At 31.2% G+C, this 18,140-nt stretch overlaps 2 protein-coding genes across 3 annotated transcripts; both read right to left on the bottom strand.

Annotated features, from left to right (window-relative positions):
* Positions 1–12: 12 nt before the first annotated feature.
* On the bottom strand, positions 13–5,060 carry LOC101210957 (proline transporter 1). 2 transcript variants are annotated; one of them, XM_004150185.3, is made up of 9 exons: positions 4,952–5,060; positions 3,853–3,920; positions 3,540–3,735; positions 2,904–3,128; positions 2,726–2,820; positions 1,822–2,011; positions 1,289–1,410; positions 759–974; positions 13–645 (listed from the first exon to the last, which is right to left on the bottom strand). In XM_004150185.3, the coding sequence occupies exons 3-9, from the start codon at positions 3,613–3,615 to the stop codon at positions 268–270; spliced, it is 1,302 nt and encodes a 433-aa protein (XP_004150233.1). In that variant the 5' UTR covers positions 3,616–3,735; positions 3,853–3,920; positions 4,952–5,060; the 3' UTR covers positions 13–267. The 2 variants fall into 2 exon arrangements, with proteins under 2 accessions (XP_004150233.1, XP_011654979.1); XM_011656677.2 differs by lacking the exon at positions 4,952–5,060 and having other exon boundaries at positions 3,853–4,196.
* Positions 5,061–15,708: 10,648 nt separating this feature from the next.
* On the bottom strand, positions 15,709–17,708 carry LOC101213789 (7-deoxyloganetic acid glucosyltransferase). Its single transcript, XM_011656676.2, has 2 exons — positions 17,004–17,708; positions 15,709–16,925 (listed from the first exon to the last, which is right to left on the bottom strand). Exons 1-2 carry the CDS (start codon positions 17,509–17,511, stop codon positions 15,976–15,978), a joined length of 1,458 nt encoding a protein of 485 aa, XP_011654978.2. The 5' UTR covers positions 17,512–17,708; the 3' UTR covers positions 15,709–15,975.
* Positions 17,709–18,140: the final 432 nt, after the last annotated feature.

Genomic DNA, 18,140 nt, shown 5'->3' with positions numbered 1-18,140 from the left:
AGAAAAACCCCGAAGCCAATTATGTTTTCTTTTATATATTATATTCCATTTTTCATCAATACAAAGCACAAAACTATGCAACAGAAGATGAAAAGGGAAAAAAAAAACTTGAAAACAATGACAAAAGTATCAGATTGTAATCTAAGGTAGGCCACACTAGGTATTATGATTACTATCTGGTGGAAGCTCTAAGACTAGGAAGAGAAAGCAGCCTATCTATGAAGAAACTGAGATATTTCGATGAACATGAATTAAAATGAAGTTTGATCATAGATCGGCAAATAAATTGTAGGTTTTAGAGTCTACTGCTATGAGCCTTACAGCTGCAACTGCTGCTGCTAAAGACATACAGCCAAAGAAACAAACATTCAACCAATGCCAAAGCCTCTGTAAAGAATTGAGTTTGGTCTTCTTTGCCACGAGGTACATGTGGTTTGCAAGTATAAATGTAAGTGGCAATGTGCTGATTGCTCCTGTAAGGCTCATGAAATCTCCAAGGAAAGGCAACATGGCTGAGATCAGTGTGGTTATGGCCAGGTACCCTCCTCTCACAACTATTCTGAATGACAAGTTTTTTATATTCAGTGCGCTTCCTGTGATCCCATACTTCGTGTCTAAATACTCGTACATTGGGCTGGCAAATATCTGAATGCAAATGATGAAACACCATTGAGTTTAAAACAGATTGAGAACCGCATATATCAATTAAGGAAAGAGAGCATTTTTGGAAGTTAGAAGAGAAGACTGATGACAATTACATGCAAAGCGATGACTGTTTGAAGGAAAGCAGATATATTTGCTGCTGCTTTGATCCAAATAGGACCATTTACGCTGTTGAGTAAATAAGTTGAGGTGGAAGATCCATATGCCCAGTATCCAATAAAAGTAACCGCGTACATGGGCAAAACTCCGGCGGTGAACTGGAAGTAGAGAGCCTTTAGCATGTTCTTCACTACAGGCTGTCTCACTGTGGCCTGTAACAACATTTTTATTCAGCAATGAATGTTTGAAGAACATAGATGGAATATCAGTGATGAAAAGATGTGAAAGGAAACAACAAAAGGGTGTTTGGGTGAATTTATACATATAGAACTCAATGGAGTTGAACTGGATATGAATTTCAAAACCTTGGATTTTGTTGGATTGATTTTAATCCAGTTAGAATTCTTTTGTACTGACAGATTAATCATGTTTACGAGCTTAAAATCTGGTAACAATCTTGTCCAGTGAGCAACAGAAGGGTGCAATGTAATTTAGAAAACAAGGATCAAGTAAGTTCTTGCCACACCTGAATTTCTGGAAGCATCCCTGTATTGAAGGCAAAAACCAAATTTGCAGATGCTCCTATTGTCGTAAAAATTTTGCTAGTTGACGATCCTGGAAGGCTATAATCTGCAGGTGTCTTAACTCCTGATATATGGCAGAAGCCGTTAATGGCAAATTTTAAACCAAGAAATCTTTATCAATAGAGGAAAGTTAGACTAGTCAATACACATTGAACAAAACTCAGAATGAAAAAGATTTTCATCGAGTTTAATTGTGTTGCGCTAGATAACTTAAACCAATGAAGAAAGTACAAAGACAATGATGTGGGGAGGAGATATTAACGTGAGATGAAATAAATAATTTAACTATAGGTGGGTAAAGTTATTTTCCAGATATTGTAGACAACTGAAGCTTCTCTCGTGGAAATAAATATTATGCGTTCAAGAATAAATTTTGATTTCAATTCGTTGAGTTTGAAATGAATATATTGAACTCTAGTTGCAACAAGTCAATTGCAAAGATTGACAAAACTAGACAATGGAAAGTGAAACTTACCATCCCGAAGAGACAGTATAAATGCCACAATGATGTATACTAAACTGAAAACAGTTGAGAATCCCAGCCATATTTTTAGAGCTGACAAATGGGGTATTGATATTGCAAACAACGCACAAACAACGCCAGCAATGGCTATAAAATAGGGAAGCTTCATAACATGGTCATCACTGAAGAGGACATAAAGAGCCTGCAGAACAGACAAGTAATCTGATGGGTCACAGTGCAACACAGAATAAAAGGACGTGGTATACAAACAAAATGAAGTGAAAACAGAACTTGGATTTTGATAAAAGTGAACTGCTTTTGTTGTTGATCAGAACAATTGACCTTTTGTTTCCGTCCTTTAATTTATTTCTTTAATTATACTTGTCAGCAAAGTGGTACTTAATTAGAGTTCCATTACTCTACCAAACTTTTCTCTAATGATACTAAAGTAAACATTTTGGAGCAGTTCAACATGTGAATGGGACAAGATGAGACCATCTTTGATTCATATTAAACTTGGGGGGGGGCTAAAATTCTGGCCTATTAAAGTAAAAAGATTATTTGCATTTTCATACATTTTAGTATTGATGTTAGACTAGTCTTTAATAGGTCAAAACTAAAAGTCTGTGTTCAACTTGAAGAACGATATTGAGGATGAGAAAGCGGCACATAGCAACAACCGGAAGCTTAGTGTATTTCAAAAGTACACGCATAGGTGTAATTATCTTGACTCTTGTGCAGTCAAATAAATAGAAAGTCATAAAACATGGAGCAAGGAAGTCAAAACAAGTTACCTACCCCCAATACTTAAATAAAGTTGTGTTCATATTTTTCAAGTAATTTCACTTGTTCAATACTAAGAATTAGAAATTTCATTAGTTTGAAAGCAAGATCAGTATACTTCTATTGATCTCACCTTCAAGGCTTGACCAGCTAAGATGATGTATCCCACATTAATCATGAACAGATTGGCATATTGTAATCCCCATGTAAGAGAATATGCTGTCCTACCTGGAAAAGAAGAAAAGCCATCAAGAAGGAATAAAGAAAAAGAAGCCAAAACAGTCATTCCATTATTTTGGTGTCGCTCATACCGTATATAAAGCCTGCTAAATCTCTGTATCTGATATGCCTCTTCCCACCAAATTCATGGAGCTTGGCAATAAGACAATTTGCATATAATGAAATGGCGGTAGCTGCAATCAAACCAACGACTCCACCAATCCAACCAAGAGGAACCATTATAGTACCTGAGTATCCCAGTACATAAGCACTGTTGATACCAGTGGTAAGGACAAAACCTGCTTGAAACCATGAATCTGAATATTGAAAAAGAACACAAGTTAGCTGATGGATGGTATTGAGAGGGCAAACGCAAACGAAAACCCCAATCTCATGATAAAAGTTGAAGGGAAAATTCCACTGAAATCTAAAAATCCAAAAGCAGACAAAAAAGAAAAGAACATGAACTAGGTTTGTTTACTTGGGTTTGAAGAGAAAAAGAAGACAAATCATATGTCAACATTTGGCAGTTGGTCATTATAATCCTTCAATTTCACAAAAGTAAAAAGGGTATTCTAAAGCAAACTAAAAGAAAACTAAAAAGGTAGAAAACGATCCATGTTTCAAATTTCATAAAAAAAAGACACAATTCAAACAAATTGCAGAAAGAGAGAGAGATCCACATCAGAAAAGCAAAAAAGGGAAGACAAAAACGAAGAAAGACAAACCACTGCTAATCTGATGAGCCGTTTGGGGTGCGGCAACCTCCATTTTTTCTTCATCAACATCGTTGATTGGTGCCATAACTGGGTCTCCTTCCACCTTCCAACGTGTAGCTAGGAGTGACTCGCTCTCCGCCTCCCGCTCTTGGAATATGGAATTCAAATCCAGGAAGACGGTCTTCTCGTCGCTGTGCTGCAGGTTCTTCGTTCCCAAATGGACAAAATAAGCAAAATACACCGAATTTAAGATTGACCCATTTATGGAAAATCTATATTCAACACATCTTTAAGTGGAAGAAGAAAAAGATAGAACGCTTACAAAAATCTCAGTCCTGGCTTGCTTCTCCTGTTTTTGTTCTCACAATGAATTTACGTAGCAAGTTGGAGCTGGTGGGTGTATGAAACCGAAAAGACAGCAAATTGGTCACAAAACACAAGAAGAAGAAGGAAGAAGAAGGAAGAAGAATCTGTGAATGGACTAAAAATTGTCCGATAGAAATGGGAATCGGAAGGGTAGTGGGTCAAATTTAACATCCTCCTCAATCAAAGCTATTTTCTTTTCTCATCTCGTTGAGAAGAGATGTTCTGTTTTCTTTATTTCCACACCTTACGATTTATCTTTATAATATTTAATGATGAGAATTTTATGTATAAATTACTCGATCATCTTTGAAAATCTTTAGATACTTTGAAGCAATTGGGGAATGAAATAATCAGAACGTATTTTATTCTTCCAAGTATTATATCTTAATGTTTGTTGACACTTCGTGTGGGCCATTTCAAACTCAAAAGTTCTTTTCGTTTTCTTCTTTGAAGAAAAATCCAATCATTTAAACCTTCTTTCCTAACTTCGTGTTGTTGAGTTTTTATTTTGTTTTGATTCAAAGTCAAACACCCAAATACAAAAGCAAACATTGAAAAGTTATAATAATTTTTAAAATTTTAGAATTTGTAGATTTAATTTATAAAACCTAAAAATCAAACCAAAATAGTTCTCAAAATATAGCACATCAATATCTTTAGATCTCTAGAATTATAAATAATCAAGCATGTTTGTTTCATACAAATAAAATTATTTTATGGACCTTTAAAAATTATTCATAAACATGTTTGCAGATACAATTTACATATTGTCTCTATGATGTATTTGTGCAATTTTTTCATTAATTGAATATAATTCGAGTTTATATGTTATTTTATGTCAGCAAATTAATTTAATATTCTGTTTTATAGAATGCGTATTAATTTGAATATGTAATATATTTCTAAAAGGAAATAAAAAATAGTTAGGATGCAACTTAAAGAAAACATTGTTATTTCATATCTCTTGTCCACAAGCAGAGAAATGTGAAAGAGTAGGAAAAGTTAAGAAGATGATGCACAATGAATAGAAAGTAAGAAAGAAAATGTAGAAATACCTGAGAGAGAATTTGTTTGGGGAAGCTTTTGAGTAGATGAAAGCTATGAAAAGAAAACAAAGTGAGGGAGTATTTATATTCTAATTTAGAGCTAAGGGTAAGAATTATGAATTTAATTACCAATTGACAGATAAGAAGGGAATCTTAGAAACTCATGTTTTTTGAAATTACAAAAGGAAATTATAGAGAGATATCTAAAATTGATGGATTTTAAGATATGAGGTATCTTTTGGATGCTGGTGAGAGAGCAATTTAAAATTATCACAGAACAAACCATCTCCAATCTCCACTTGATATTTTATTTGACTATATAGGAGCCGATTAATGTGGGAAAGAAAGTTTTTGTTTTGTTCTTCCACTTGTGTATTTGTTTGATTTATTAAAAAGTAAAAAAAAAAAAAAAGTAGTATTGAGAAAGGAGGGGTGGTGCTTTCTTCTTCTTCTTCTTCTTCTTCTGTGTTTTACCATTTTATATTCACTCACGTCCTATTTAGCTCAGCTGAAAAGGTCACACATCAGTTCAATATGCAATCATCTCTGTCTATGAAAATACTTATATTCAAAGGAGTCATTTGGATTGAGAGAATTGAAATACGAATAAGATCGTTGGAAATTAAAAATGTCTGAGAATTATAAATCTGTAAATAAGAATACTAATAAATTAAGAATGTATGTGATTGATTGTGCATGAAAACGTTATTAAGAATCTATGAAAATAAATTCTTATTGTATTTCATTTGTAAAATTAAACTCGAAAACTATGTGAGTTCTTAACATATTAATTGATAACCTTAGTTAAATTATTAATTAATTGTATTTGTAAAATGAATAACTTGATTGGATAAATTTGTTGAATCTATGTATTTTATGATGTATTAATTGATTTAATAAATTCTACTAATGAATGGTTCATTCATTCTTTACTTTATTTAAAAATAACTACGAGTATATATGCGTAAATATAAAGTAATTTATTGAATTAAAATAAAATATAATTATATATTAAATTGTTGGAGCGTTTTTAAAAATAGCAAATTAAATTAAAATATTTACAAACTATAACAAAATTTTAGATTCTATCACTATAGTATATCAATGACTATCAGTGATAAAATTTGTTATACGTCGTAAATATTTTCTAAAATCTACTATTTTTTAAAATTTCCATAAATTATTTCATATGTAATTTTTTATTTATTTTTTATTTTATGTATAATTTATTAAATTAGAGTAGTTAAATGCATAAATTTAATTTAATTTTAATGTAATCAATTTAAATTAATTAATTTTAATAATATATAAAATAAATAAATAAAGAATTTTGAATGGGTATAGTTCATGTGCATAAATCATGCATGAAAATAGTTTATTCTCATGTCTAAACTACAAAGTTTTATAGCAAACACGAACATATTTATCTCACTCATTCTCATTCCTATTTTCATCACAATTCCTTCTATCCAAATGGCTCTAAAGAGTTTTGTTTAATCTAGAATGGTAAAATAGGATTTTATTATAAAAAGATAGGGGCAATATAGGAAACAAAAGATTCTATTGCATTGGTCTTTTTATATTTACTATAATGCATGTGAAATCTTATGCTCTATTTTTTTACATAATATGTTCAATAATTTTTATTCTAATGTTATTGTATGGATTGATGCATTGTTTCACCTTATTAATTACTACTCTCATTCAATTATATTAATTTTTTTTTAATTTTTTAATTTTTTTTCTTTTACACGTCTTCTTCTCATGTATATATTAAAAAAATTAATACACACTACTAATTCAATGTATGCAATCACCTCCGTCTCAACATCTATTTCATTTTATCTCTTAATATTAGTTGGACTCGAAAAGTCACAACGAACACTTTTGACGAAGTGTTGCACTCAAAAAGACACACAACTAGTCAACGAAGAATAATAAGAAAATTCATGAAAGAAAAATGTAAAGACAAAAAAGGCATATAAAGATTATGACCTCTGCATGTCCCCCTTACTATACTAGTTTTTCACCTTGTGTATCAATTATGTATATCTTTCCTAGACAATAAATTAATTTTATGTAGATTTTATACTTCGGCCCTTGTAATATAAACTTTCCAACATTTTAAAGTTAAATTATGTATTTGGATTAATTAATATATATATGAAAGAGTATGAAAATGATTAATCGGATATTATGGTTTATCTAATATAAACTTAAAATTATCAAAGGTTCTATTTTATAAAAGAAAAGGAAAAAAGTTATTTCTTTACCATTTTTAAAATATAAGAATATTTTGTATGATTATCAAAGCATCCTTAATTGTTTATATTCCCTAAAATAGCCAAAATCACTTTTTGAATATTGTTTTTACTTTTTACTTTTATATTTATATCAAATAGGTCAAATTATAAACATGTCTAATTTTCTCCCAACATATTTTTTAGAAGAAAAAGAAAAACTCTCCCAAAACATAAAGTCATGATTGTACCTTAACCTATTAAATAAAACAATCAAATACGTTCAATTTTAATATAAAATATTAAGTTTAATTAATTGTGTTTTTAGAATATTTTAGGTATAAATTTTTTATTTTATTTAAAGGAAGAAAAAAAACTTCGATTCAATTAGGCATAAAAGGAAAACTACTATTATCAAAATTAAGTTGGGAGGTAAAATTAAAAAAGGAGAATAGTTATGAATGGAAAAAAATAAAACTATTTACTATCAATTAGAAAAATATTAAATATCCAAACTCAAACTTTTCCTTAAAATGAAAGGTGGCAAAAGAATGTTATTTAAACAATTATAAGTAAATTGTCGCCACGTGCCTGAGACGACGCGAAGCGGGCCGACGTCTTCAAAAGAGTTATTTTTAAAAGAAAATAAGAGTCACCATCAATCTTTTTTACGCTGTGATTGGACACTGAAATAAAGTAAACAATTGAAAAAAAAATGGTATGCGGAAAAATAGAGTTGAGTTTGGAAGTATTTGTGGATGGGGAATGTATTAGCACCCACAACACCCATTTAGATAAATGATGGCCAAATTTTAAATCTTAATTGAAAATATTTTTTAATTTATTTTTAAACTAATGTCTTATTTCACCCATCATTACTGCAACATTTGAAGCAATGATCTCATGAAATAAGTTGAATAATATTCCATTAATTAAGACTACATATTGAGAAAAATTTTTCACCCTAAGGAAATGAGAAAATATTACCTAGTCTTGCAATAAAAATAAATTATAATTTTAAAGATAATTTATTAATTAAATTTCAAATGAAGAATTTTAATGTATTCAACGGATTTAAATTATAAAACACATAAAAAACAATACTTTTTCTCCTATTTAAATTTTTATATTTAAATTAAAAAATAAAAAATAATAGTAATAATATATTATATAATAGTGACAATATATTGAAAAATTTGAGAAATACTTGTGAAATAAATAAGATAATATTGTGAGATAAAATAATATAGTGACATTCAAATAATATAGAGTTTAAAATAAAATAATATAGAGATAAATTAAATACAGAGATAATATAAACAAACAAATAAAGGCAAAATAAAGGGAAGATGCAAAAATATGCAAGATACCAATATGCAAAAATAATTAATTAATAAAACCAGGTAGTTAACAAGGATGTTAAGCTAATTAATTAAGGTAAAATGCAAATAATTAACGCAGGATGCCAAATGGATAATTATTAACACGTCATGACACAAAGTGATGTCATGGTGCTAATTAATTAATAAATGCAAATAATTTGAATCAATAATTAACACATAGCAAATAGATGCTAAATAATTACAAGATGCTAATTAAGTAATGTAGGATATCAACACGGCCAAATGGATGCTAATTAATTAATAGGTCAAATGAGTGACATAGGACCTAAATGGACGTGAAATAATTAATGCAGGATGCTAATTAATTAATTAATGCACGATACAAATAATTCGAATGAATAATTAACACATGAGACCAAATGAGTGTCACATAATTAACACATGCATTCACTAATTAATTAATGCAGTAAATAATTCAATTAACACAGTCAAATGAATAATTATTAACACTAGAGGCCAAATGAGTGTCAAATAATTGCACGATGTCAGATGCTAATTAATTAATTAATGTATAATGCAAATAATTCAAATGAGTAATTAACACATATGCCAAATGAGTGTTAAATAATTAAAGACCAATCAATATCAGACAATTAAATGTCAAATGATTACCAAATAATTCATAAACCATGAATTAAAAAAAACACACACACAATAAATTTCAAGCGTAATTAAATTGACCTAAATAAAAAGTGTACCTAAATAAAAAGTGCACCTTATCAAACAGACTTGGCTTAAATCCAATAAAATTAAAATCACACTTATTTGGAGAAAATACTTCTTTTTCGATCCTTTCAAATTCTTCTAAATCACAAGCAAATGAAAAGATTTTTTTTTTTTTTGTACATTTTGTCTAAAAATCTTCTCTTTTTATAAGGAAGGTTGATAGTTTTATTTTTAGATTAGTAATGAAATGGAGTGAAGACTATCAAAGAGAAACTCGGAGAGTGGAAGAAGGTGGAAGAGTGGTGACAATCAAAACAAAAATAATGGGGATGGTTGAGAAAAATAAGGGAAAAACGTATTTCTTTTTATCTTTAGTTTTTAAAAATTTGTTTTTGTTTTTATATATATTAAATTTAAATTTAAATTCAATTTCTTTTATAAAAATAAAAATAAATAAAACACAAATAAATAAAGAAATGTATGTTCATTTAAAATTAGGTCATCTTCTCCAAGCTCGCTATAATTAGCTACAATATTTTAAATCAGTAAGTGATTATAATTTTGAATTATTCAAAATTAGTTCAAAATTGTTGTTATGGGAAGAAAAATGAATGATAGAGACATGTTGAAAAAGACATTTTCTACTTTTTCATATTTCGAATATGCTTGTGCAATAGCAATATCAAAAGAAATTCTTTACAAAATATTCTAAACTCATATGATGTCTTCTTGTTGTCGAACAAAATAATGAGTTGTTGATGAAAAATCATGAATCCAGATCAATTGGAACAACATCATTCCCTAAAATGAATGTTGAATTTTAATTATGGACATGATCAGGGTCGAGGTAGAGACCTAGTAGAGGAAAAAATAATTATTACTTTCATGGTGGTCGTTCTTATGATCCAGATTTCAAAAGAATCGCATGAAACAATGATCATAAAGGAAAAACTCCACAAAATAAGAATTCAAAAAGTGATAAAGAAATATGCTACCATACATCAAAACACATAATTGATCTATATCAAACTTTCATAGAGAAGAAAAAATTAAAATATTGAAGCCAATTGTACCTATCAAGATAATGATTTATTCGATCCATCAATCCAACAAACTAATTTTGATTTCTTTGAAACTTAAGTTTAACAAAAACTGTCTTACTATGACAGTTGTGGGAGAAGAAAAAACGGTCACAAATTGGAAAAACAAGTGTTTCTTTTGATTTTGAAATTATCTCGAACATTGTTGTTATTTATCTTCATGTTTAGCTTTTATTAATAATGTTACTTTGTTATCTATCTTCATGTTTAGCTTTTATTAATATTAAAGCGTATACATTCCAAATGTGTTTTACATAGAGTAATTATTTCATTTTAAAGGAAGAAATGAACGAAGAAGATTTATGTCTAGCAACGAGTGTAACCTCACACACAATACTTACAAATAAAAAAAAAATTTCAAAACTGACAATGTATAATATGATCAGGACAATGTATAATATGATCAAGTTTTGCAAACCTAATTGAAAGGTTTGAAAAAGCAAATATTATTCTGTCGAGAGAAACAAAATTCACAATTGATAATGTAGGGTTCTCTATTGTAGAGATCCAAACACTTAACCTAAGCTGATGTCATTACTAAAAAACATATAACAAAAATAAACTTTCTTGAATAGAGGAAAACTAAAATTTCTATTAAAGTAATATTTAATAATTGTTTGAAAAATATAAAATTTGTTTGAAAAACATAAAATAGTAAAAATACTATGAAAACATGACCTCCAAGTTCTAACAATATTAAAGAAAACAAAGATAAATATATAAGATAAAAATTCAAATGAAAAGGTGGAAGCAAAATGCGGTCCTCACAAACCTTTTCTATCATTCGTCGCTAGCTTTTCACATCTTAACAAAACCATAGCAAACATTCTCCCAATAATATGAAGTAACTGATTTGAGAGAAAAGCAATACAAACAACCTTAGAATGAAGGGATAGCTTCGAACAAGCTAATCATTAACAATTCAAAAATAAACACAACAAACCCATATCCCATAATCCATATTCACTCAGATCACATTACAAGCCACATCTCCTCCTTGATTGTTGACAAATAAAGCTAAGAAGGAGGCATAGAAACAGTAGTAGAAAGGCACAGAAAAGACTTGAAGTACCTGAGATATACCATGGAAGCAAGAAGCATCAATCCAGTAGTGGAAACAGGAATATCAGTGAAAGAGGAGCTGGAACCACTAGGAGCAGGACAAAATGGTAGGATGCTATTTTATGCCGAATGGCATACTTGATGCTCAACGAAGCATAGACAGTTGACCATCTATAAGCCAAGAGCGAACTGTGCCACAAGTGAGTTCTACAGCCAATTGTTTAGAGGATGGATAAGTAACAACAAGGTCTTCAGGTGTTGATAATCCCAAAAACATATTGAGGAGAGAAGGAGAGATAGTAAAGCAAACTCCACATACTTGTACCTTCTGAAATTCTACAGCACTCGGATCATTAAACTCAATTGGGAGGTTAAAAATCCACTTATGAATAAGTCATATGCTTCATGCTTCTCCTTGCATCTTAAGGTGTGCAAGCTTCCCCTATGAGAGACTCCCTAGAATAACCTTAAATGTTAGGTTCTCCCTAACTTGCACATATCTTCTTAAACAAGCGACTCACAATGCCATAAACAAAGTGTTCCGCACTTCGTAAAAGGTTTCTCTCAACACAACACTTTTGTCTTCAACCACAACAATGTCATACAACCACACACTTATAATTTATTTTTAGGTCAAACGTCACAACAAAAAATAAGCCAAGTCCCACAATTTACTAATAAACACTAACCAAGTTTGAGAGAAAATATAGTAACAACCCCAACTATCATAATATGTTTATTAACCAATATAATATCTTTATTAATAAATATATTAGAAGTATATTTATTAACAAATATAAATCAACATAACAACCGAATCTCCAAAGCCAATTACATATCCTTATTAATAAATATTATCCACATATTTATTAATAAATAGATATTAACAATATAGAAAATTAAGCTCCAATTTTGCCTTTAATAAAATAAGTCAACCAGCTTCGGTAACAATCTCCCATTTGACTATCTTTTAAGATAAAATAAAAGACATCATTGAGAACCATATTAACACAACTATACAACAATCCAATGAGCTTTGACAACTTTGACCACAGGAACAAACCAAACAAACAAGACCACATAAACAAACCAAACAAATAAGAGCAATAACCCAATAGTCATAACCACATTCATTCTCCCCCCTTTGGTTTGTCTTACAAAAACAACAAAAATCAACACCAATTAGTATTTCAACCACTCCAAAAACACAAGTCTTATCAACAAAATCAACATAAGTCAAAGATTCAATAAAAGCAACCTTAACAATAAAATTTTCAATAGAAGACTGGACCAATTTTGGCTTTCATAGGGATACATATAAATTCTTGGTGAACCCGAAGAAATCACCCTAAAGGAGAGTCAAACTGACACTGACCCTGTCAAATCACTCATAAAAGCTAGTCACACAAGCATAAATAGGTGGTGATCCCGAACGAAGAACATCCATATGTTACGACTCTAACAGACAAAGCTAACAGAACACTTATTCATAACATATAGCATATCATAAACATCATAACATGACATGAATATCAAGCATAGCGTCTTTATCATGTGATTAATATTTCATGTATCATAACATAATCATAAACATATCAAGCATGTCGATCATAACATATCAGTCATTCATCAATATCAGTCACATTATGCATCTTAATTACATCAAAGCATAATAACAAAATAAATGCAAACTCTTAAAATTTAATTTGAAAGTCCAGTAGTAAAATCTCTTACTTGTGATCAGCTAAAAAATTATATTCCTCTGCTGACAATAAAAAAATTCTTCAATTAATCCAATTCTAATTTATCTTAATTAATTAAATTAACAATTGACTTTCATCCAAAAATTCTTTCAAATTAACTTACCCAAAAATTAAGGTTGAAATCAATTTAACATTGGTAAAAAGTCATCATTTAAATCTTCAACATTTGTAAAAAAAAACTTTTCTAAAGCATGAAACTAAAATAAATTTTAAGATGAAGAACCTTCTGTTTTTTCTACTTCTCTTTTGAATTCGAGCATTTCAATGCAATTTATAGACCCAAATAATAGTATTTATCACTATTATTTTCTTTTCCTTTTTCTTATAGGATATATATATATATATAATTATATTTATCAATATAAACATATATTTTTATTCTTATTATCTCACCTTAATAGAATCTTCCATCAAATCAACCTTTATTTTTCAAAAATCAAATCTTCTCTATTTTCAATAAATCTCATCAAATTCAAACAACTTTATTCCTTTACCAAAACAATTATACTTTTTACAAATAATTATATTTTGAAAAAAATATAATTACTTTCTTATTATTTTTTTTCTTTCTAAACAAATATCCTCTCTCCAAATAATAATTATCTTCCATAATAATTAATTTTTCACAAATAGAATTGTCTTTGCTAATTTCATAATAATTATATATACATATAATTATCAAATCTCTAACAAATTTTTCACCATTCAATTTAACTAAATAACATCCAAATTATTTAAATAAATTATAAAACCAAACAATTTCCACAACCTTACTCAAATCTCATAACATAAAATTGAATCAAATCCTCAACAAAACACCACAAATTCAAATCCTTTAATTAATTAAATATTTATCCAACAAATATTTAATTAAATCCAATGTCCAAAAAATTAAATAATCTTCAAAATAAATGCTCAATAAATTAAACATAATTAAACAAAATTAAGATCATTTTCTTTACAAATTATCTTAATTTGTCGGGATGTTACAGTGTACCTGTCATGATGAGAGTCTCATCTTTATTAGTCACAACACATCTACCATTTAAGAATTTAACATTGAAACCTTGATCAGAGAGTTGATGGATGCAAATCAAATTTGTTGATAATCCCTTTACAAGTCTAACATCTTTTAGAATCGGTCATTCTTGTTTACTTATGCTTTCTTTTAACTTTGCCCTTCGCACCATTACCAACAATTACATGCCCAGCACTGCCTTCCTTGAATTCTGAGAAAAAAAATTGAGTTTCTAGTCATATGTCTAGAACACCCACTATTAAAATATTAGTCTTATGAGCTCGAATCATGTACAAAGGTAAAAGTCACATTACATTTGGCAAGATTTTCTTTTCTTTTCACTCTCCACTCTGTCTTAGAATCTATACGAGCAAAATTTTTTCTGTTGATGTTTCCATAATATCTTCTATTAGAATAACGATACAATTTATAACAAAATGGTCGCATATGACCAGACTTTCCGCAAATATGACAACCCATTTCTTTCTCTTATTTTTAGTCGCAGACTGTCGAAACACTAGTACCGTCGTCGGCATTGAAGGCTCGTACAAACACAGTAGAGGATTTTGTACTAGTAGAGCAGATTTCAAAGAAACCCAACCCCACTTGACCACATCTTGATTTTTCATCACTCAAAATGTTGTCCAGATTTTTCCTTCCAGACGTGAGCATCTTGACATACTTAGACGGAGATTCAAACTCATCATGAGCCTCTTTCAGTTTTGATTTGAGAGTTGAAATAGAAGATAAGTAACGGTGATTATCCTCCATCAAAACATGTGTGTTCTTTCTTTCAGTTGTTTCAAAATGATTTAATCTTCTTCCCATTTCTTGACTAAATTTTCTTTGTTAATTCATTTGCACATAGAAAACTTCTTATGCCCATTGGAAGAGCTATCTTCAGCAGATTCATCTGCAACAACAATACTGATAAGGGCTCTCCCAAATTCCTCACTATCATAGGATACTTTGCATTCATGACACCTAATGCTTCGAGTTATTGACCCACCATCCTTGATTGAAACCATTGAAAACGTAATGAAACAGCAGTCAACGCACTCTGACACCAATTGAGAAAACTATGGAAGCATATAAAAACACAGAGAACACAACAAACTTCGATAACCCAGTTCGATGACTCTGCATTCTACATCAAGGGGGCCTTACATCCATGATAAGAAATTATATTGCTCCTGTAGTAGTTGACGAATTAAAATGTTATGAATTAAGGTACAACACCCTAAACATAGATCAACGTGTTGTCCATGAACTAACTCAACTATCAAAACTTCAAATTGTAAAGAAACAATTGCCATAACATTAATAGGAACAGTCCCCTCAATATAAAAATCCACTTGCAATCTTATCATAAAAAATTCTTGATTTTTCATTAAATCTCCTATATTTGATGTGTAGTATCGTAACTCATAAGTCATTTTTCTCTCAACAAAATAAAACAAAGAATATGAAGTAACTATGGATATGTGAGAGAAGCCATCCAAACAATCCTAGAATACCAGTCCAACAATCTCAATAACCAATTCTAAAATAATAAAGGGAGTTGAACCACAACACTAACATATTGTAACATCGTCCTTTTACATGTGAAACTTTTTACTCTACCACCCATAGTTGCCACGAACAACTTAAAAGATTATTTGATGTAAATAAAGTGTAATGGATGTGGATTTGAGTTTCAGAGTACAAAATAACTTTTCAACAACCAAAAGTTATCCCAAATTGGTGACAATTAGTCAAATGCCGTTTCAGAAACACAAATTCTAGTTGTTAACAAGAACGGGTATCTTTTGTCGACTCAAAATTTTAATATCTTCAATCAAACGGTCAAAATTGGCATAGGATGATCCACCAGGGTTCACACTTTGTCTTGCCAAATTAGCAATTTCAGTCGCCGATCTCACGAACTCCTCTTTCCTATTCACCATAACATCATTCACCATTTTCGCCACTGTTTCTCTGTCGCACAAATCCTTCATATCCAAACCCAAATTCCACACATTGCTCACAAATCTACTGTTCACTAGCTGATCAAATCCATACGGCCAACATATCATCGGCTTCCCTGCAACCATGCTCTCCAATGTCGAATTCCAACCACTATGTGTCAAAAACCCACCAACTGCTTCATGACAGAGTACTTTCTCTTGCGGTGTCCATCCCACCATGTACCCTCTCTGTTTCGTCCCCTCCTCCAACTCCGCCGGAATTTCAATCTCCCCATTTTCGCCCTTCAGAAGGTCTGGCCGTATGACCCACAAAAAACTCCTCCCACTATTCACCAATCCATGCCAAAACTCCATGAGTTCGCGATTACCCATCACCGTAATGCTACCAAAACTGACGTAAATCACGGATCCCGCCGCTTGATTGTCCAGCCACGTCAGACAGCTCCGGTCGACCTCCCAGAGATTGTTCAGAGACTCTGTTTCGTGGGTGAGTTTGGTTTTGAGAAGGGCATGAAGAGGTCCGATTGAGTAGAGATTTGGGCACAAAGTTCGAATGTTAGAGAGAATGGGTCCTTCCAAATCCTCGAATGTGTTCATTATGAGGGCACTGAATTTGGTGCTTCGAATAAACGTACTCATAATGAATTGAAGAATTGGGTCATTGTTTGGGTCAGTGGCTCTGCAAAAACCAGGAAGGTCTCTGCATCTGAGAAGATTCTCCATACCGGGAACGTTATCTAGAATCCTATCCATATCATCCTCCCCTATTAAGATAGTAATAATTGATCAATATAATTAGCCAAAAATTCAAAAAAGCTAGCGTAGACGTTAGGATCTGGTACCTTTAATCGGAAGTTGCCCCTGTTTGATTAGATTAGGAATAGAGAGAATGGTCCAGGTAGAACAAGCACCAGAAGTACGAAAACAGAAAGTGGGAACTTTAACGAAATCGTCATCGATATCAAGGAGGTAGCTGAAGAAGCCGTCGAGAATGAGGCAAGTGAGATCGGAGGAGAAATGGGGTGAAAGGAGCATGTCTCTGAACAAGGGCTTGGTAACGGATACGAATGAGTGCAGCATTTCAGTCAAGTGGTGGGCGAAGATGCGTGGGTGGGATAGGGGAAGGCCGTCGGAGATGGTTCGGAATTGGAAGGAGGGAAAAAGGGAGAAGCGGGGGAGGACGTCGGAGTGGAGGGTGAGCTGGCGGTAGGAGTGTTCGGTAGTGAGGAATGTGACACGAATGGAGGAGAGGGAAAGGAGCTCGGCGAACTTGAGCATGACGTTGATGTGGCCTTGGGCCGGGACAGGAAAGAGAAGAACATGGGGAGAGGTTGTTTGTGGCTCCTCCATGGGCGGGTGAGAGAGTTGGTGGGTATGGAGGAGGATGGAGTGACTCTCTTGGGGATTTCTATATTTTATTAGCAATTGGGAAAACCAGAAAAAAGAAAAAAGAAAAAGAAAATATGTAAACAAACATGGAATGGTCTTTTACTCTTCCTCTCTTTCTGATCTTCTCATTCTTTTGGTCTCTTCTTTCTTACTGAGGCGCTCTCACTCTCTCTTATTATTGGTCTACAATCTCATTCTTCCCTCGTTCTTAAAGAAATTACACAAAGATTCTAATAGCCGACAGTATCTCAACATAATATTTATGTGGGTCGGAGATAAATGAAGATAGGAAAAGTACTGGAGAGTAGCCAACACAAATGCAGAAATAAAATTTGAGAAGAAAGTGAGATGAAAAGGGTAAAAAGTAAGAATATTTGTCTAATTTTGGCTAATGATGATGTATGTGTAAGTAAGATGCAAAATTTTGAAGTTTAAAAAGGTAGGACTAAATTCATTTTGGACTTAGATATTAGGTCCTTTTAATTAATTATATCAATAATTGTTCACGTGTTTTTAAATAATAAAAAAAAAAACAAAAAACAAAAAAACTTGGTCCCCAATTTGATGGCTATTACCTATTTTGATTTTGG

The sequence above is a fragment of the Cucumis sativus genome, chromosome 5 (assembly GCF_000004075.3).
Source record: "Cucumis sativus cultivar 9930 chromosome 5, Cucumber_9930_V3, whole genome shotgun sequence".
Taxonomy (NCBI): Eukaryota; Viridiplantae; Streptophyta; class Magnoliopsida; order Cucurbitales; family Cucurbitaceae; genus Cucumis; species Cucumis sativus.
This window is presented reverse-complemented; position numbering and strand designations above follow the sequence as displayed.